The 22,986-nt window shown below is 29.5% G+C and overlaps 1 protein-coding gene across 3 annotated transcripts in view; it reads left to right on the top strand.

Annotated features, from left to right (window-relative positions):
- Positions 1 to 22,986, top strand: part of LOC143232586 (importin-5-like) — a 59,743-nt gene that overhangs the window by 35,521 nt on the left and 1,236 nt on the right. For 2 of the 3 annotated variants that reach the window (XM_076468189.1, XM_076468191.1), the window contains exons 11-24: positions 3,232 to 3,356; positions 3,876 to 3,965; positions 6,604 to 6,777; positions 10,222 to 10,322; positions 11,481 to 11,598; positions 12,028 to 12,111; positions 13,293 to 13,425; positions 15,304 to 15,365; positions 16,985 to 17,141; positions 17,529 to 17,701; positions 18,727 to 18,894; positions 20,528 to 20,650; positions 21,370 to 21,444; positions 22,256 to 22,400. In XM_076468189.1, the coding sequence (XP_076324304.1) occupies positions 3,232 to 3,356; positions 3,876 to 3,965; positions 6,604 to 6,777; positions 10,222 to 10,322; positions 11,481 to 11,598; positions 12,028 to 12,111; positions 13,293 to 13,425; positions 15,304 to 15,365; positions 16,985 to 17,141; positions 17,529 to 17,701; positions 18,727 to 18,894; positions 20,528 to 20,650; positions 21,370 to 21,444; positions 22,256 to 22,400 (1,728 nt within the window). Of the gene's footprint in view, positions 1 to 3,231; positions 3,357 to 3,875; positions 3,966 to 6,603; positions 6,778 to 10,221; positions 10,323 to 11,480; positions 11,599 to 12,027; positions 12,112 to 13,292; positions 13,426 to 15,303; positions 15,366 to 16,984; positions 17,142 to 17,528; positions 17,702 to 18,726; positions 18,895 to 20,527; positions 20,651 to 21,369; positions 21,445 to 22,255; positions 22,438 to 22,986 lie in introns of all 3 variants that reach the window. The other variant, XM_076468190.1, reaches the window with a different exon arrangement.

Below are 22,986 nucleotides of genomic sequence, written 5' to 3' on the forward strand. Positions count from 1 at the left end.
ATTCCTTTTGGAACATAAAGGTGATGAACAATTTTGTTATTCAAAGGAAGAGAAAACATTTTATGTCAAGACATGGAAACACCATTAGGGTTCTGAAACATTTCTGAAAGAAGAACATCTGGATTATGGCTATTGGATGCCAGATGTCAAAGTTATAAGCTATTAATCAAAATTGCTTAGAAAATACATCACTTGAATGTAAAAATTAAATCAATGCAAATGCTGTTCACAATTAATACATTTATAAAGATTGTTTCAGAAATTCCAGTGATGCATGAAAGTGAATGACTGGTAGAAAGAAATAAAAAAAATGCTTTAGAATCATGTATGTCTAAGTTACCTGCTAGGGATTTTTGGTCCATTGGAGATTTTGTTGGTCAGATGTGACATGTTTGTGATATCCTTTATGGATTGGTACTGGGCATATTTGGCCATTAAGTTAATTACTGTAATAATACAATATGGATGAATCAGATGTGGTATACATAGGAAATGATTAAGAAAACCCACAGTATTATGGAATATAAAGTTAGTTCTGCCACAAGTTTTTTACAATTCTGTTAAAATTTGTAATTTCAGCAAAAGTTTTTTTTTTTTTTTGTAAATTCTGCCTAGTTCATTTCTCTAGGTGTTTTTAAGTCTTGTATATCATAGAAAACTGTATGGAAATAGTTTTTTATATCACCTACTTTCAATAACTTTATTGATTTTATAGTATTTTTTCATGTTACTTCTTTCCTGTTATCTGTTTTGTTTCCATATAAAAGTGTTAGTTTCATCTGTTCTAAGACATAACATTGTTTATATAGTATATTTGGTATTAGTATCTAAAGCACTGTTATAAACTAGTGTAAAACAATTGATGTTACTAATAGAAGCTTTAGCGTATGTTATAGGATTAAGCTTAACAGTAAGCTTTCATCCTAGGATTTCATTTAAGTCAGTACCAGACGAGGGAATGTCGTGTCTATTGGGATTCTTTTGCTTGGTCTGATATCTGGTGTTAGTACTGAACAGTAGGTTTTAAGCTATTTTTCTTGCACTATTTCTGTGATTAAGATTTAAAAAAATACTTTTGTCAAGCTGTACCACAGTTAGTTTTTCCTTCTTCTGTTATTAAGTTCTTATGAAACTTGTTCATTTGAGAATAAGTTGTTTCTATCTTTGGTGTGAACAGTTGTAAAAGTTAAAACTACAATAACAGTTTCAGTTATCATTCAGGTACCACTTTTTTAATAGATTAGAATCACTGCTGACACTGCAATGAGGAAAGAGATAAACAAGAGTTGTATTTAGTAGGGGGGACTCTATGACTCGGAGAAGGAAAGACTGGGACTAGAATTTGCTTACCATATGTTGGAGTACATTATATTATAAAGCATGTTAGCAGTTTACTTGTTGTTGCAAAGGAACCTTCTATTTTAGATTTAGGTATAGAAATGGAAGTGTGGCCCTTTGTGGAATGCTCTCTTGGACCAGATACTGGAAGGCATTACTTTGCAGGATTAAAAGCTTAGATTAAAGACTGTCACAGATGCATTTAGAGCAACAAGTGTGTTGGGGTTAGACCTATGGTTAGTTTTCAGGGTGAGGGTAAATTAGATGGTAGAGGTGAGTTTCACTTAAGCAGATTAAGTAGTAGGATGTTTGGAGAAGCCTCAATGTATTAATCAAAGGTAGTTTAAACTCATAGAGATGAGGGATCTTGGGAACTTGTAAATAAACAAATTTATATAATAGCTAAAGAAATGAGTTTTAAAGATAAGTATCAGATTTAAGGATATACATAATTATATTAGTAGAAATAAAAATACACTAAATTCCTAGTGTTCTAATATTAGGAATATAAGGAACAAAATAAATAAGTTTAGAGCTGTAGTTGAAATGGAAGACTACAGTGTTACTGAAATTTAGGTTGGATTTGGAGAATGAAATGACCCAAAAGTATTATGTGAAATTGTTCATTTTCTGTGTAAAATACACAGGGGACCTCAACAATATTTGATGGAATTAATTCCAATGTTGATGGTAGATAATATCCTTGTATGACTCGTTATTTGCGACTCTATAATGAACAAATGTTATAGGCAATTTAGATCATAAGCAGTTGAGAAAAAATGTTTCATAAGTCATTGAGTCCACATGTGGATACCATTGGTAATTCTAGTTTAAAGAAAATATTGAGAACAGGTGATGTTCCTCTCTAAAGGATTTACTATTATATATTTATTTTAATATCAATGTTTGTGTAAGTTATACTTATATTTGGAAATGCATGTAACTTTACACTATTAATTGTGTATTGTGAAATCCCTACCTATTCCCTAAATTTGTAGGAGATTCTCTAGTGTAAGAATCAAGTGTATGTTTTATGAAAGCACTTACCACATTATTGGGCAGACTGAAATTTCTAGAACCTCTTCTTATCATTTATAAACTGATGCATCAAGTGACATTTTATGTTGTTGGTTTGCTACAGTTGGTATACTATAAACCTCGGATATTAGAACTGTGATTAATGCTTATTAATCGGGAAACTACAGATAATTGACCAGGAATGTTTATAGATTCAAATGTTACAAATTATTTAATTTCAGCAAATTATCATCAGATGTTATAACTATGAAAATGTTAGATATCTTCATTGTGAAAAACTTGTCTGTGATCAGTGGAAAACTAGCTAGCTATCCTTTAAGTAAGCTGTACTAAAATCAACTCAAAATTAATTCACTCATTGATAAAATTTTCAGTTCCAAACTGGATAGAAAACTCAGTACTGTAAATAAATCATGATTTGTTTTAACTATTTGTAATAACCATTATTATAAATGCTGTTGTTGTTTGTATATTAAAATATATTTGTATTAAGAAAGAAAACTGTGTATCAATCTTGTCAAACATCATAAATTTGTACATCTCTACATTTAATTAATTTTTAAATTTAAATATTAATTTAACTCAGTTTTAAGCTATTTGAAATTGTAATACATAACTTAAATTGGAGGCTTATCTGAAACAAATGATAATATGTAACACCTCCTCCAAGAAAAGGAAGAGAATGATAAGAAATAAAGCTGCATCCATAAATTTATTATTGAATTTCATGTGAGAAACTAGAACAACTCAAAATCATTGATTTATGAATATAATACACCAAAAATACTATAAAAGATCAGGGTGTTTTGACAATAAAAATATATTTGAATATCAAAGAGTTATGTTTTAATACAGCCGATTGGAAACATCGGTATGCAGGATTGATGGCAATAGCAGCTGTGGGGGAGGGTTGCCATCGCCACATGGAGGCATCTCTTCCAGAGATAGTTGATGGCATTCTTCCATATCTTCAGGATCCGGTAGGTTAATTATTTTGTTGGAAACAACATGGCTAGATCCCTATATTGTTTCTAATACCAGCTACTTTTTGTGTTAAATGGCAAATTTTGTAAATATCACACAGATTTTATAGCATTGTTATTTGTCTGTTAAATATGGTTTTAATTCTGATTTCTTTAAATAGCTTTATACATTTGAACTACTAGATTCAACAGACAATTTTGAAATAGACTAAAACTACTCATTTTTATATTTTTACCTGATCTTTAATTTAGAATTTTTCCTATACATTTATTTGTACCCAAGTGTTGAATATTCAAGGGTAAATTACTGGACAGTAATGTTTTCTTAATGTGATATGATTAAATATTCATACTTGTATTATTATCTAAAAGCAGTAATTTTATCATTTGCAAGAATTTGTTTAAAATGTTTAATGAATTTTTATGTATTGAAACTCTCTTCTTTGATTTCCAACATTCATAAAATGAAGATGTTTTCCCAGCTTGTTACATGCACGTTTTTTTTTTCACATACAGCACCCAAGGGTTCGGTTTGCAGTTTGTAATGCCTTAGGTCAAATGTCTACAGATTTTGCTCCAACATTTGAAAAGAAATTCCATGACAAAGTAAGTATAGAACTGCAGAGTTGTTTTAAAATCATTGTGAAAGTGATTTATGGGAGTATTAGATACATATTTGAGTATTAAGTATTAGACATTAATTTTTAAACTGTACATATACTAACACTAAAATGAAATTACCAAGGAGAGTTGTACAAGAGTAATGTTCACCATACATATAGAGATCAGTACGTTAATGAACATTATCAGGCTTAGAGAATAGTGTATTAAAGATCATTAAAGGAAGATAACTATATCGATGAAAATTAAGATATAAACAAATGTAAAGTTGTAAAAATTCACAGTCCACAGACTTGGTGAGCCACCATATCAATAGGGGTGAATAAAACTAGAAAACTACATGAATAAAGTTACACCAGTGAAATCTGTTTAATAATAATAAAGATGTAAAGAAATATACATTAATAAAAATCAACTTTCCCACAGAATAGTAATATCAGGCAGGCAGTAGCATTGCCTGTATGGGAGTGGCTTGGATTGGCCATTGAAATGGTATTTTAAACATCTTCCCAAAAGGTTATCAGAACTTTATAATACTATACTGTGTTTCCTTTTAAAACTATATCTAAGTAATGACTGAGTCAAGTTATGGGAATGTTTGTAAATATCATAGCAAAAAGTTTGAATTTCTTATGCTTATTTTTTATTTAATAATAACTCAAATATAAAAACCATGATATCAACCAATTTTATTGAGGTGACAGTTTAAAATGGAGTATCTGCTTTCATAACTATTTATTAATAAGCAGTACTAATAAAAAAAAAAATGTTTCAAATGATGTTGTCATTACCCTTGAAGTTAACTTTCTTACAAAACTTTGGTATACTTTTTAAAAATGTAAGTACAGGGGAAACAGAAAATACCAGCCAATAGTACATAATACATATTACAGATGGAACCTCATATTTAAAACTTAGTTATAAATATAATCTTCCAATGTTTATTGAAAAATTATATTTAAAAAAAAAGGCAAGCAAGTAAAGAAAACAAACTTAAAATGGACAGAAAAGTAGGGATAGCTAATATTTATCTTTCAAAAAGAATTTAGGTATGTTGCAAATGCCATCCATACAATCTTGTTTACATTGTTATTGAAAGATTGATATTAGCCATCCCTACAACCACTTCCTTTCTTAGTTTTTTCTTTAAACTTATCATACGATCTAGAGAACAATATATTATGTAAAATTAACAGACCTAGAGAAATAGTGGTAATGGTACATCAGTGAAGATAATCAGATTCATAAATTAGTAAAAATCAACAAACCTAGAGGAACTGTATTATGAAAGATAAACAGGCTTAGAGAACAGCACATGTATCATGACAAAACTGAAGACAGTTAATTTACCATAGAATCTGTGGCATTGATTGCATTCTTTATATCAGTAGTTTTGAAATGCTCAGTTGAATAAAAGTTGTTCTTCAGTACAGTGTTTCTATTGTAGAACTTGCAATGGTGGCTTTTAAATCTCAATTAAAAATGTAGGTGCAGGTATACTGGATTTTGAAAATTAATCTTTGTTGATGGATGTTTAAAATAATTTCTTAGGTGGGAAACCTGGTAAATAAGGTTCTTTTATAGAAAAGGATCCTACAAGTAATTTTCTAGCATTACTTAACATGGTTCAACAACATGGTTACAAAGCTTTGCTCACTGATTCAAATAAAATTTTTTCCCAATGTTCATTGTTTAGTGAGTGTGTAAAGTGTAATGGATTGGATGATAAACATTTCAAGTAAGAGTTCAAATCACCTGATTATAATAAATATAAGAACTCTTCATTGTGCTTCAAATCCAAAAATCAAAAACTGACAAATAATATATATGAATACAAACATATAACATGATGACAAGAAACACTTGAAGATGACCTAAGAAGGTCAAAACATTGTTCGGTACTTTATTTTAATTAAAGCAAGTTCTTCCAAAAGCACTAAAATGAATGAAAATGGCAGTTTAAAAAGAAGTGAATAATTATAGCTAATTGTGGCATAGTCAAGTTTATGCCAGTGCAGTCTGACATATTTATTATATATGGGTGTAATAGCAGAATTATTTTCAACAAAATATGTATGATTCTCACTCAGTACAGATAGGCTTGACATTGACAGTAAGGCCAATGCTAAATATTTATTTAGTATCTTTGAACATTTGTATTCAGCCTGATATTATCAGTAATTGTTCTCATCTTATGACAAGCGATTTACAATAATATACAGAAAGACAGTATTATTTGTTCTTGATTAAAACATATAGGTGAAAAACAAAAGTATAAACCTAACCTGAGCACTTTCAAGAAGGTGGTTTGTTTTTTTATTTATTAAAAGTATAGTAGGAACAAGGATATATTCATTGTATTTATTGATTACATCAAATATGAGTGATGAATATTCAAGTAGGAAACTCAAGTATTTGTTTTGGAACCAAGAGGAACATTTCCAAAATTGTATGAATTTTGAAATTTTTCAAAGAACTTTAATTTTTCCAAAAACTTCTTAAATCCACTTTTGAAGTAGAAAGTTATTGATTTTAAAATATTGTAACTGATTTTTAATTTATTTTTCACATTCTAGAATGGTTTATCGGAATAACTAACTTAATGTTTTTTTCTTATTTTAAGGTCCTTCCTGGATTATTAATGATCCTGGAAAATTCAGCTTTTCCCAGAGTCCAGGCTCATGCTGGGGCAGCTTTAGTAAACTTTTTTGAGGATTGTCCAAAATCTATTGTAACATTATACCTTGAGAAAATCATTAGCACTCTGGAAGGTGTCCTGAGCTGTAAGTTCAAAGAGGTAGGTGAAACAAAAATTAGATGTATGTATCATTAAAGCATTGAATCTGGTTTACAGTTCTACTTATTGAAACTTCAGAGTGAAGTTGTATAAACAATGTGTATGTTCAAGAGTGGAAGTTGGTGGTCATATCACACCATGACAGTTTAGGTTTAGAAATGGTAATTGGCTAGAATAAATAAAAGTACCACACTTGCATTAAGTTTCAAGGCTCAGATGAGTGCTGTTTTTTTCATAAATATTTTGACTTTTCTCCTGTGGTGCAATAAGCAATTTATGATGTTCATAACAAAATTCAGAAAATTCACAAATTACTAATGTTTTTGTTCCTGCCTTGCTGCAATCAACTCTAAATCAAGGTTTACAATTTTTAAAAGTTTGTTGCACAGGAAATTAAATAAGTAAAACCTTTTTTTATTCAATAAATTTTATTTATGAAGAATTTTGTTTTTAAATATTTAATTCAGTGATGCAGTTTTTACCTCTTGACCAGATGCACCCATCTTGGCATGATAGAATTAAATTATATAACTGTGGATTAATAAAATCTGAAGAAAACATGTTCATGTAAATTTATCCTTGAAAGTAATGGAGAAAACTCACCATTATTATTAAACACTGTTTGAATACTATAATCTTAGTATTATAAAATACGTTAAGGGTTCGAGTCATTAACATAAATTTCCATTACCTCTTGTATTGGGTAAACCTAATTAAGATTTCAAATGATATGATTTAACATAAAACCCTTTCAGAAATGAAAAAATATCTAAATATATATATATATATAAAATCATAGATTTGTTTTGTTCCTAAGCCTTCCAAACATATCATTAATTTCTTTTTACTGGTTAGTCACTTTCCCATAAAACCATAAATTACCATTTAAACTTTATTTATATTATATAAGATATTGTATAATGTGCTTTAGACAGTCATATTTTCTAAGCAATTCTGTGTTATTCTAAAAGGATGGGGACAAATAGTTGTAATAATCAAACAAATAATAGAGAAAGAAAATGGCATGATCAACAAAACATGGAATGTTATTATTTAACCCTTTTGGCACTGAATAAAAAATTTTAATGTTTGGCATGGTGCTGCATAAATATTTTTGATACTTCATCTAATTACAGTATCAGTACTAAAAGCACGATATCTCGGCAATAACTCAACAAAAGTCCTTGAAATGTTCAGTGATTGTACGCAATACTATATATGTTAAATTCAATACATAAGAATAACAGGAATAAAGGAAGACACCCTGATACACAATGAAGAAGTGCCATGTAAAGCACAATAACTTATTATAAATTGTATACAGTTTGTGCAGCAGCCTGGCATAGTCTTTGTGGTTATGATATATCTCATGGCATGGTAAGAAGCACATGGGGAGATTGCACTGTTTGCAGAAATAATTAGTCTGCTTTCTTTTCCATCCAGCTGTGTATCTATTGCTGCAAACAGTACAATCAGGTTTGTGTTTTTTGCCCTCATATTGTCCAATACTATGTCTTTCCATCAAGTGCTGACCTTTATCAGTACTTGGTTTTCCTTTTCGTTTGGCTTTGCTGACATATCCTTCCAGCAAATTTTGAATAATCTGCTCTCTAAATAGTCTTTGAGATTCCGGGTTTTCACCGTTGCTCTTGCAGTCTGCACAATATATTATATATCCGTTAAAAAGAACTAGCCTTGGTCAGTCAGTTTATGCAATAAGTTATATGACCCTAACTACACCATGTGCTTACCTAAAGCGGGGGCAGATTCCAGGCCACGAATGTCGTCATTATCACTCTTGTCCGTTACAAGTAAGCTTTCATTATCATCTGGCTTAAACTCTTTGTCACTCTTTAGTGGTATAAAGCTTTTCCTTTCAGCATTGTAACAGCATCACAAATATCAACAGAATATGCAAGGAAGGCATCTTCTGAAACAATGAACAGTATGATCTACACAGGTTAGAAAACAAAGATATCATGTTACCTCCAGTTTAAATACCTGCTGGGAATTCCAAGTAAACAATGAATACACGTGGTTCTAGCCTCAAGTGGGTCTACAGGCCTGTGTGATATTGATAATTAGCCATGAGGGTATGTTGTTTACATCTTGTCAATGAAGATAGCCTGCAGAGCTGAGCCTTCAAGTTGACTGCGGTTTCCAACCGCGCCAAAAGGGATTGAAATGATGACAATTTCATAGCAAAAATAAACATACTTTGGGATGGCTAGAAAAATTTTAAAATTTACTACATTGTTTGCAGATGAGATAGTCCTTTAGAACATTGTAGAAATGAAAGTTGGAGTTTTTTGGTTTTTTTAAATTTTCTTTTGTTAATTACATTAATTAAATGTTATTTAATAATAAAGTATCAATTTTAAAAATATTTTTGAGTTGAAATAGTGTTGGAATTATTATTTTTATAAATTTTGATATTTAGTTGTATTCTCAACATCTCTAAGAACCTCTGGTCTAGATAGGGATGAATATATACCTCGAAAATTAATTTTACCAAACTTTGTAAGCACTATTCCAAATTACATGGTTTATATACTTTATGATTATGTAGATTTTTTTTTAAGAAGGTAAAAATTTAAAACTAACTCTACTTTACAGTCCATGTTTGAATATTAATACTAGGTTAAGAATGTTTTATTATGACTTGTTTATTCTTGTTGGGTTAAAGTTAATACGTTAAATTGTACCAACCAACAACAAATTGAAAAATTACTAAAGCTGTTTCATAATTGATGTGTACATTGACTACAGCACTTATGCTCTTAATTTGTTTTAGAAAGTTATTCCCTGTTTAACCTTTGGTTCCATGTGGATCCTGTTGGTCTTTTCTCTGTATTGTGTAACTGCATTACTTTCTTAGTTTAAAAATGAGCCCAGACATTTTTTTATTTTATATGGAAAATGAGTGATTTCATTAAGTTGTTTTGATTAGTTCACTACACTAAGTGTTGTAACAAGCTAAAGAAGTTACTCAAGGTGATGTGTATACGTATATATGTGTATATGGACCTTATTAGTAGTGAGCAATATAAAGAACTGTTGGAAATTTAATGGATGATTTTGTAATGTGTGTAAAATAAAATCTATATTATTTGGCCTGACTTTTTGTATGCACCAGGTGACCAGATTTTTGAAATTCTTTGTAAAGGTACTTGCTATTCTAAATAATATTAGTTTCACTTTACAGAAACTCGTATATATTGCTTTGAATCTTTTGAACTTTAGAGTAACAGTTAATGAGTTTGTACAAAATTGTTGGTGCCAGTTGTTCAGTAAATAAACAAAGAAAAGTTTCATTATTCTTTGCAGTAACTAAAGTGTGATTCTTGGGATTAATGTAATGAATATTCAATGAGTATAAACAAGATTTTAATTATAATACTAGAAACATGCTATAGCAATAATCTATTTTGTGTAATATTTCAGCTTGTTGAAAAAGGCACAAAATTGGTTTTGGAACAAGTTGTGGTAACTCTCTCATCAGTGGCAGACAGTGCAGAAGAAAAGTTTGTACAGTATTATGATAGGTAAGACTGTGTGATTTTTTAAAATATAAGCTATATTGTGTGTATCAGCAGCTCCTAACCTGGGAGGATTTTTTTCCTTGAGAGTTTGCCAAACATTATAGGGTGGTCCACTAGGATTGGTTCTCTGTGAGGTTAGATGATTGCAATCAGTATACTTTTCTGGCTTCAGTCTATATCTGAACACAGATTTTAATTAATAATTCATGATGGTGGTGTGGTTTAGTAACATTTTCATCTCATTGACTTTCTCTAATCTACTCCGTGACAGCTGACATGTTGTGTGTGTGTGTGTTTATTGAAGGAAAGCACGCTTGGTATACAGTAGTGTTTGAATAGATTTCTATAGAAGTGTGGTATACATATTGAATTCTATGTTATTGTTTAGATGTATTAAAACGTTTGTACCTTATTTCATAAATACTGGAATCAGTTAGGTAGGCCTTCAATTTGCAAAAGTAATATAAAAACAAACATCTGGGTGAAATATCTTACAATATTAAAATCATACATTAATAAAGTAAAACAATAACACCAGTATTGTCCATTAGAAATAATTCACACATGAAATGCTAACGAAATATTTTTCTTAAGAATGTGTACTGTAACAAAAATATTAAATTTTGTTAATGTTCTTCTGTAAAATCTTTAAGAACATATTTGAAGTTTTTAACATTATGCTTCTGCTGTGGCATAAAATCATAGCTTGTTTTATGTCAAGTAGTGAAAAGAAGTTGAAGGCCTTGGACTTATAGTTGTGTTTATACATTGTTTGTGAAATAACATCAACGAAGTGTAATAATTATCTAACAATCATTTGACTGTTTATTTGGTTGGCTGTTTATTTCATTTCAGGTAAATCAGTTTCTGTTAGACAGGGATGTTGATTTACATGGTAAATTGTTTATATGTTGTAAAGGCTTGCTACTGTGTTTCATATTTATTATAAAGAGATTTTAAGAACAAAAAATTTTTTTTCAACAGTTGTAGCTGACTTTTAGCAATTTTACTAAGGTTGAATTTATGAGGTTAGTATGGTAGTGTTAGATCATAGTATTTTGAAATAATTGCAACCTTTTTACATATAGAATTGTGTGCAATGTATCAAGTACACTAGTGTCAGTGTGTGCTCTGCTTTAAATAACACAATTTTCTGTTTAGGTTTATGCCATGCTTGAAATATATAATTGAAAATGCAAACACTGAGGAACTACGTCTTTTGAGAGGCAAAACTATTGAATGTGTGAGTCTAATAGGGTTGGCTGTTGGTCAAGAAAAAGTAAGAATTTCCAGTTTTATTTATTATAATTTTCTTTTTTTATATTAAAAAATTATAGTAAAGATAAGATTTAGAAATATCGTGATGGTGTCTCACTTTTGCTTCACACTATATGTGAATTTTGTAATTAGAACATCCCAGTAAAATTTTGTGAAAAGTTGTGTTGGTTTTGATGTTAACATAAAAATTAATAGTTTTAATAACATCCATAATGAGTACCAGTATTGTAAAAATGACTTTTTCATGTAACATTCTTATTATTATATTTCAACTGTCTCATTTGCTGCATAGAATATTAAATGTTTGGTATAACTCATCAGTTGCTGTTAAAATTATTTATAGAGTTATAATTGGCATGTTTGTATGATTCGGTATATATATGATTTACATAGTCTGAAAAAGTTGTTTATCTTTTTAAACCTTTGACAGTTTGTGACTGATGCCAGTGATGTTATGAACATGTTGCTAAAGACACAAACAGATGAGAATACAATTAGAGAAGATGATCCACAAGTAAGTATTTTATCTTTGTTTCTGGTGTTATTTAGTTTGTACAGTATATTCATAGTGAAACAGATGCCTTATGCAGATAGTAGAACTTTAATGAAAGGGTTTTAATACAGAATAAAACTAAGGTGGTGATGAAGGTTTCCAAATCATTGACAGTTTAGCCTTCTTTATTCATTAACCCTTAAACAATAGCCATTATCAATTGATGCTGCTACCTACAGCATTCCTACTGTTTAAGGGTTAAGGTTCTGCTATTTGTTGGTGTCATTTCACAAAATTTGTATGTATAGTCTCTCAGATTTTAACAGCTTTTCAAGTATTAGAAAAATTAGAAACATCTCTCCTTACTTTATTTTCTAATGATATGTTACAAATAATTTCTTTCAGTAACTTAGTGTGAAGATATATATATATTGTGTAAATAAATCTAGCAAAATTATGTTTTCAGGACACCCTTTATTTAATTTTGATTCAGCTGTGTTTGATTTTTAGATTTGTGACAGTATATAAAACTGTACAATAATGAACCTTAATTCAGGTATGAAATTAAGTTCCATTTATTCTTTTTGCATCCGGTATAGACCAATCCAGTTACTTGAATACCATGAAATAATGTACTCATATAGGCTAAAGAGAAAATAAAAGCTTGTATTCATTATATAAAATATTCTGGAATTTTACTTTTTAGTTGTTTAATCAATTGGTTTTTACACTGAAATATACTGTGAATTAGAATAATGTTTTGAACATAAAATGTACTTGTTTACAGTATTTATATATATTGCTTACAGCAATACTTTTCTGTCAGTCAAGTATTTTCAGTAAAATTATAAATTACATTTATTTTTTTAGTATTTTTATTTATAGTCTGATTTGTGTTTGTCTCCGTGAAAAATGATTAACCAAAAACTATGTTACTATTTAAATATTTTAGTGATATAAGTTTTTTTATATTGCTTAAAAGAGGAAGCTTATTAGTGAAATTTAAGAGATTTATGTGTAATTTGAATATTTTAAACTCTTAGTGTAATTTTGTATCTTTGATAAATGTGATTCCAAAAAGTATAATAATAATAATAATTTTATATTCTTCTGACTAGACTATATATAAAATTGTGCTTAATATTGTGGTAATCCATAAAAACTAGATTTGGTTATGTAAAATGATGCATTTTATTTTCTAGCTATCTTACATGATATCAGCCTGGGCTAGGATATGCAAGATTCTTGGTAAACAGTTTGAACCTTATCTTCCTTGTGTTATGGGACCAGTTTTAAAGGCAGCATCCTTAAAGCCAGAGATTGCTCTCCTAGATAGTAAGTTTGAAGATAGAAATTGAGCATTTAAATGTGCGTACAGATTGTGTGTTAATCTTCACAATTACCTGAAATATTTTTATGGGGAGACTCCATCTAAGTTAAAATTGTATTGAATACATTATGAGCTTGTCCTTGTTTCTTGTCTGAATCAGACGTTTCTCTGAGATATTTTTATCTGTTTTCAGGTGGTATAGATAAGTAGAACCTTTCTTCTTTTTTTTATACAAAGGTTTCAAGTTAGTAATAATGTCCATTCAACCAATTCTTCCTGGGAAAGTTAATTTTATTTTAGCTGTAGAATGTTTGTCTTATTTAGTGTTATTTTTGGTAAGTACATTAGAATCTGTTTCATATGTGTTAAAATTTGTTAAAAGTATGTTTCCAAACTAGCAGAATACTGACTGTAAAACTATAAACTTTTCACTCCTTCAATTCACAATACATATGGATAATACTTACAAAAGTTGTGAGAATTTTGGACTTTTTACAAATTTTTGATGCCTTTTGTAGAATGCAACCTTCTCTCTCTCTCTCAATTACACGTATAATATGACATACAAAAAGTTATCCTGTGCTCCCATGTATAGCTAATCAATTGTACTTATTTATCTATGTATATGGATTTGGATGCATTGTTTCATCACTTATAAGTCCTCACTGAATGATATTCCTGGGTGTAAATCCAATCATATCTTGCACATTTCATGCAGCTTAGGAAATATAAGCTAGTCCTAAATACATTTTATAAGCAAAAAAATCTTTGTAATGAAAGTTCTGTACTAAAAGTAAAAGTGAACAGTAGTAAAACTACTTGTGTTAAAAATCGCAATCAATACTACTAATAAAAGTAACTACAAAGAATAGATATTTCTTACCTACAGAGCATAAAAGCACTAACATTCAGCTCTCCATAGTGCCTAATTCTCTGCTTCAACAGACCCATACTTGTGCATGCAAGTTTAATTACTTAAACAAGAAACTTCCCAAATGGCTTTGAAAACATAACACCCTTTGGGAAATAATAACTTTTACAAAAGGAAAATTGGTAAGGGTAAAATTGTGTTGCTAGTAATGTGTGTGTATATATATACACATAGACAAATATCAGTACTTCATCAAAACTGAAAGAATCTAAATTTTCGATGCTATTTTAAAGGAATGATTTTATCATTTTTTACATTTACCAGATTGCAGTATATATAATTTTTTCTAGTTATGTAAAATGAAAAAAGAATTGCTTTTGTATAAACATTGATCCAGTTATGCAGGATTTTTGCCATACCTGCTTGAGGACAGTGGCATTTGCTACATTTGGACCTACTTCAAAGTCTTACAATAATTCAGTTCAATTTGTTTATTTTGGGAGGGGAGGATATTAACTCTTGTACTTCTGCTCTTGGTATTCTAGTTACAACATAATTTCAACTTATTGTCATGACAGTTAAGGAATTATTTTAGATTCTGGTGCTGATGAAAAGTACAAAACATAATACCTATTTATATAGAAAGAAAATGCAGAACATTATCACTGATTATCTGATTATGCAAGTTTTTTTATTTTATGCTTGTACTAATACACATCTACCTTTTTATCAGGAAACTAGAATCACTCATTACTAAATAATTCATCAAAAATGAATTAAAAGTCCTTTTTTTTTCTCCATAAAACATTGGTATTTATTTATTACAGCATTAATTTATGGATGTCATCACTACTAACAATGTCATTTATAGCCATTAAATGGGAAAACATATACCTGTCATAAGAGAAAAAAAATTAGCAAAAACTCTGTTATGTGGCATATAAATTTCTTCTTTTTTTATCAGCACTGATTTTTATTCAGAAATATTGATTTATGTTGTTATTTTACAAAGGCGAAGACATGAAAGTTGTGGAAGGAGATGACGACTGGCAGTTTGTTAGCCTTGGTGAACAGGTAGGATGTATTAACTTGTTTGGTTATGATGGCTGACAGATTGTTTATCTTGCTGAGTAGGATATATTAACTGGAGTTGTTAAAAGAATAGCTAAATAATGCTGTAGATCAAAATAATACATAATTTATGTTTCAGTTACTTTCAAATAAAAAATATTTATAGCAGATAATACAAGTAACAAATAAGGAATAGAACAGTTGAAAATAGGAGTTAGCACTAACCTTCAGCATAATACATATTACAAAAATGTTAACCATGTTATAAGCATCAAACACTAGACATTTTCTGCAACTTACAGTAAAAGCACTGCATAATTCATTAACAAAAGTATCTTATTACAGTTTATTACTACAAATAATTATCTTTTTTTTTTACTGTTTGCTCAGGACAACATTTTGACACAATCACATATCCTTCACAATAAGTTACGAAGCATTTTCTGCCTATTCAAACCAATGAAGTATTGTATAAGTTACTTTTATCAAAAACTTAAAACCAAAAACTATAATTTTGAGTAAAATTAAATGCCACTAACAGTGGTGCCACAGATCGAACCATAATATGTTTAATTCAAAGCCAAATCTTGGCAGTTTGACAGTGTAATGCATCCAAAATAGCCTTATGATCATTTGATTAATGTCATGGTTCTTACTGAGGAAGGATAATTGCAAAATAAAACTAATACAGAACCAAAGAATACAATATTTAAAAATTAGTGGAAGCACAACAATCCAATTCAATCAACCACAAAATTCCATAGTACAGCTAGAAAAAACTTTTGTGCCTTTTGCTTGGTCATATTTATTTTTGAAAGTCAGCATCATACATAGGATCTGTAAAACGTTACCTGTTCTTCATGTTACGGTACAAATTGTAGCATTATGCAATAATGCATAATATTAGAAATGTGACTGAATGTAACTGATAATGGAAAAAAATAAAACCTCAGACTGAGCCTATTGTGCAACATATTTTATGTCAAGCTGAAATTTGGTTCTGTATTAGTTTTATTTTGCAATTATCCTTCCTCAGTAAGAACCATGACATTAATCAAATGATCATAAGGCTATTTTGGATGCATTACACTGTCAAACTGCCAAGATTTGGCTTTGAATTAAACATATTATGGTTCAGATCTGTGGCACCACTGTTAGTGGCATTTAATTTTACTCAAAATTATAGTTTTTGGTTTTAAGTTTTTGATAAAAGTAACTTATACAATACTTCATTGGTTTGAATAGGCAGAAAATGCTTTGTAACTTATTGTGAAGGATATGTGATTGTGTCAAAATGTTGTCCTGAGCAAACAGTAAAAAAAAAAGATAATTATTTGTAGTAATAAACTGTAATAAGATACTTTTGTTAATGAATTATGCAGTGCTTTTACTGTAAGTTGCAGAAAATGTCTAGTGTTTGATGCTTATAACATGGTTAACATTTTTGTAATATGTATTATGCTGAAGGTTAGTGCTAACTCCTATTTTCAACTGTTCTATTCCTTATTTGTTACTTGTATTATCTGCTATAAATATTTTTTATTTGAAAGTAACTGAAACATAAATTATGTATTATTTTGATCTACAGCAAGTACTGTAATTTATGTTAATTTTTGCTTCAGCAAAACTTTGGAATCAGAACAGTTGGCCTGGAAGAGAAAGCAACAGCCTGCCAAATGTTAGTGTGTTATGCTCGTGAATTAAAAGAAGGATTTTCTGCATATACAGAAGAAGTAGTGAAACTGATGGTGCCTTTACTTAGATTTTACTTTCATGATGATATCCTTTTGTTTGTTTTATAAAAGTAATGAATGTTTTGCATCCTTAAAATATAGAGAAACAATACAGCAAAGGATGTTTTTTGGGTTAGAACTGTGTAAATGTGTTCTTTTAGTTATGTGTCAATCTCATGTATAGCAATTTGTCTTTTTATTCAGTTTAAGGTATATAGTATTTCATTAGTAGCGAAATAAAAGCAAATGTTGTAGTTTTACTTTGCACTATGTTAACTTAGTGTTGTATGTAATTTCATTGTCCAGTTTTTAAAAATATTCAGAACTTTTTATTTTATTTTAAATGTGATTAACATAGTACCTGCTAAATATTATAAAATATTAGTATTATTCCTCTGTTTCCGAGAAATTTAGTTCCCTTAATTTTGCTCACGTGTTCGAACAGCAGCTGCTGAGTGCCTTCCTTACCTGTTAGAATGTGCTCGTATTCGTGGAGGAGATTACCTTGCAGAGATGTGGCGTTATATTTGTCCAGAACTTTTAAAGTCGGTGGATAGTGAACCAGAGAAGGAAGTTCTCTCTGAACACATGCATGCATTGGCCAAAGTAAGAGTGAGAAAACAGTTTATTTTCGTTACATAGAATATTTGTAAATAATAGTTAACACAGGAGTTATTGTAGGTTGTTTAGAAATATCTGTACAGAAAATTCCTGAATGTGTAGAATTCTTACATTATTCACTCTGTTGCTTTTTATCTAATGTTTGAGCTACTTGCACACTTTAAAAACAAAGAATACACAAAAAAAATTGGAAGAAAGTAGAATTGAAATATGGCCTAGATCAGAGATTGACCATAAATTTTGCTGAGAGGCCACTTCACAAAGTTTTGTGATTATTAGCTGCACATTTATATTACATTAATTAAATTACCTCAGTGCTGATTGTTTAAAGACCCCATTATGTTCTTTCCACAATTGACAAGAGTCAAGGTGGGCACGACAGAAATGTTAAATGGGCTAGATTCAGCCTGCAAGCCGTATTTTATCCACCCATGTTCTATATTTGTATGAAACACAGAAAAATAGTCAAGAAATGATGAATACTTTGAGACAGAATACCACTCACGTAAAATAAAACTAAGAAATATAATATGGTAATTTTAATAAATGAAATTCCTCTTTATAACTACAGGTGATCAAGAAAAGTCAAGAAGTAAAATAGTCTTTTAAGCAGAAAATCGACATAAGGTTTTATAATACAAACAGTAACACCTATGACATTGAATATCGTTAAGTTAGGAAAACACCCAAGATTTGTGATATCTGAAGAAATTAAGGAACAATTAAAATATTTTAATGTTTTAATTTATTTCAGTATTGCTTCTGATATTCTAAACTACTTCCTTGTTTTGTTTTTAATGTGTAAATAGCTCAAACATTAGATAAAATCACTATTGTCATTATTTCTAGAAAACATTTTAATTTAAAATCTAGTTACTGATATGTTTCCTAATGTCAACATTTTGGTGATTTTTAGCCACCTAACACTTTGAGAATTAAAGATATGGGTTTGTAGGACATGTAATTTTGAAATGTGTATATCAGAGTTCCTTTTTACGTCCATTGTGAAGTGTATAGAAGTACTTGGAAGAGGTTGTTTGTCAGAAGAACACATGGCAGAACTTTTAAAAGTTCTTGACAAGAGTCTCAAAGATCATTTTGAAAGAGCACAAGAGCGACAGGAGAAGAGAAAAGATGAAGACTATGATGAAATAGTGGAAGAAGAGCTATTAGATGAGGTATGTTTACTGCTAGTGAGCTCAGTTAGAGGAGAGGGAGGGGTATTTAGACTAAACCTTAAGCCATAAGGGGCATGAAATTTAAATACTTCTTATTCTTTTGTAATTGTTAAGTGTTGTGATATATTTTTGTCTTCCAATCATACAAAATGTTACACATACACTGAGCTTAGAACTGCAAATTATATTTATAGATGAAGTATTAAAATTGTTTCATTTTTTTTATGGGCTAATGATTGTCTTATTTTGTTTTCATATGTCATCATTTTTTATTTTTATTGTAGCTAGAGGCTTCAAAAGGTAGAAGTGGTCTGAGCCTCTCTGAAACTCTGACTGCTAGTTCAGATAGATAATGATATTAAAGCATTGTAAAATACCATTAAAGCATTGTAAAATACCATTCATCTGTTTGAACAGTTTATTTATGTAACGTGTCCATGCCAGATTTAAGTTGTATTTAAAACTATTTTGATAAAACAGAAGTGTAATTGGAATTTGTTAATACTAAGTACTGTCAATTATTTGTGTGAGGAATAAAATGTCCTAAATTACGTTGAAATTTAAATTTCCAAACTTACTTAATAATTCAGATATCAATTGTCATACTTATTTTTCTGAGGAAAGTGCAGGTTTAGTTGTAAGCTTTATCTAAATAACAAATTAGCTAAAAATAGTGTTTTCTTCTATAAATTCTCATAGAAAGTAAAAATAAAATATTAAAATATTGTTAAAGATGCATATTGAAAAAAACTTCTTACAATAGAAAATTAATTTGACCTTTCCTCTCTGTCAGCTAGGTTGTTTTTGTCAGTTTGTTACTACTTGATGTGCTAGTTTATATAAATACACATTGGTCTATACACCCTCAAGTTTGTAGAACTTCTGTATAACCTTTGTAGACTTAAACTTCTACAGGCATCTTTATCTCTGTTGAAACACATTGGTAGCAACTTTTCTGGAGTTGCATTATTTTGCTCATTTTCAAGATCACTTGTGACTGCAGAGCTGTATTTCATGTATGCTTACAGCCTAAAATCCTGAGCATTAGTTATGTCTATTGATTGTACCACAAAATAGAATGCTGCTTCATTGTCCATGAAAATGTATTTGAGAAATGTATTATCATGAGCCTTACAGTATGAAAACGTTATTGTCCTCTGTATGCACTTGTTTCACTATCCTAAATTCAAGGGCATGACATTTTAGCTTTTATGTAAGTTGTTCATGAAATGACCCTTCTCACAGTTTCCTGAACGGTTTTGAAATACTTCATTTAGTGAGGAAATATTTTGTCTTCTTTTTTTATTCTGTCATACAGAGGTCCACTTAAGAGACACAGATCCTATGTTGTTGAGTTACTTCTGCCTTCATTTAATTCAGTATTCAATGATATCTGTGTATGATAGGGTTTTCATAATTGGCACTGAAACAAAAAAAGTTGACATGAAAACCTTGTACCCTAAAACAGTATACAAGTTTTTGCTGTATGCTGACAGTGTTAGCACTGACTACAAATCTTTATTTGGACAACATGTTTAAATAGCATTAAAAAGTTTTAAAAAGCTCACAACCATTATAGATACTGTGTATGTCAAAAGGTAGTTTTGATAATAGAGTATTGGGAATTTTATAGGACGATGAAGATGTCTATATCCTCAGTAAAGTTGCAGATATTCTACATTCATTATTTATCACCCACAAGCAAGACTTTTTACCTTGTTTTGATCATTTACTTCAACACTTTGTTAGGCTTTTGGTAAGTATCTTGTTTTTGAAAGATAAGTGATTCTTATAAAAATGTTTTATTTAACTTTAAATTGAAGGCAAGTTCCACTAATTAATTTTGAAAGAACATGACACTGTTCAATAAGTTTTAGCAATAAAAAACTAGAAGTTTGTAAACTTCTAGGAATGATTCTAATGTCTTTGATAGTATCAGTTTTTTTTATCAAATTTGCTTACGATAGTTATTTATTATCTATAAAATGTTATCATTCTCATTATTTAACCAAGAAAATATTCTATTTGACTAATCCTAATAAAACTACTTGTTGAAAAAGTTTGCTTGTGATTTCCAATGTGATCATCTTAAGAATTTCTGTGATCTCAAAACCTAGCCAGAATGTAGTCAAGTAATCTACACAAAGAAATTTAAATAATTCCTTTTTGTGTCCGAGGTCTTTTTTTTTTTTTTTTTCCTTTAAATATGTATTATATATTTCTAAATGTAAGGAAACTGAGATTTAAGAGTATTTTTTGCCTGCAGGCTGTGATTATAAGATGAATTTTAGCTCTTCATAGCTCAATAGCTATTGGGTTAATGAGCAACACAGGATTTACATGTATACTTAAATGTGTAACTATATCTGGCCTCATTTTGAGAACAATAAAAAAAAACAAAAAAACGTAGAGTATTTTCATTAGTGATAAGCTTCAGAAGATGTTTTCTGGAAGTAACTTTAAGTTTTGTCTTAGGGTCATGACAGATCATGGGCTGATCAACAGTGGGCAATCTGTGTATTTGATGATGTCATTGAACATGGAGGATCTGTAAGTGTTTACATTTTTTTATTCCAAAAATTCATCCATTTTAAGTTCATTGGGCAAAGCTTTGTTTAATAGGATTTCATACAAATATGAAGAACTTACTCTTTGGAAATTAAACTAGAACTGTAACATTTTTGAAATGGGTAACTTTGATAATTGGATAATTATCAGCCATTTTGAATCCAACATTAGAAAACATGAAAGAGGTTTAGCCAAACATAAGAAATAGAGGCAATATAGTGAATATAATATAAATAGACCTTTTCGAAAAATAGTATGTCTGCATGGATTTGTTTTTGTTTTAATGGGTTAGTTTATCTTGTGTTAAGTGAATGACTATTAAATAAATCCAGCATATACGACTCACACTGTGCAATATTTAAGAATTACTGTAATTAATATGTAATTAAACATTTAATCATTTGTCTAAAGGCTTGTTTTTGTGTTTAAGGATGATAATGTTTGTTTTTTTTTGACCACTTGTTTGCTTCACTTAATCTACTAGTTATCGTTTTGAGAATGAGGACTAATACATCTGACATAAGTGGTTTTATGGAACTAATTTCAACTCTGTTGAAATAAGAATACAATTAACAGAGATTTAGATAGTTCTATAAGAAAAGAACATAAATAATTGTAAATGCTTTGTCATTGGTTTTACCCACATTAATGAATCAGTGTTTTATTTATTAAATGTAAACTGAAGTTAAATGTTAGAATTAATGTTAGTCTGTACTGTTATTTGGACCTCTTAGTGTTTTTCATCAGTTTGGATACACAGTTGCCAATATTTTCATGTTGTTATTTCTTATAGGCATGTGTAAAGTATCAACAGTACTTCCTTAAGCCAATGTTGGATGCTTTAGCAAGTCCTAACCCTGAGGTTCGACAGGCTGCTGCTTATGGATTTGGTGTAATGGGTCAATTTGCAGGGGAAGGTTTTGCCAAAACTTGTGCTGGTACTATTTGCCATTTATCTAACTTTAACAGATTTTGGTAATTTGTGAATAACTATATTGTTTTATTACCCATGAGTTATTATGTATGCAATACATTCACTAGAGACTGGTATTTACTATTTAGTAAAATTTGTAGAAAATTATCTTCAAAATATATTGTGTAGCACACATTCATTAAGTCTGCTTTAAGTAAACACATATTAATATATTAAATTACTAATATATGGGTATACCTATGTTAACAATCTGATCCTTTTTTTTGTGCCATTGTAATTTTAATTTCATTGGTGATTATTTATAAAAACTTTAAAAACTTAACTTTAAATCATTGGAAATACTCCTGTCAAAAACAAAACAATACTTAGAAAATATATATTGAAATATGTTAAATCATTTATACGTAGAGATAATTTTTGAACTTAGTTGCTACTTTCTTAATGTGTTTATTCAGTGTTCATTTTAAATCTCTGGACAACTATATCATAATTTGTTGTTTTTTAAAGTAACTAATAATCAGTGCCAAAACCATGTATAAATCAGTTCACTGCAGGTTCAGTAATTTGGCAAAAGTATGGTGATGTATATA

Source organism: Tachypleus tridentatus, chromosome 11, assembly GCF_004210375.1.
Source record: "Tachypleus tridentatus isolate NWPU-2018 chromosome 11, ASM421037v1, whole genome shotgun sequence".
In the NCBI taxonomy this organism is placed as follows: Eukaryota; Metazoa; Arthropoda; class Merostomata; order Xiphosura; family Limulidae; genus Tachypleus; species Tachypleus tridentatus.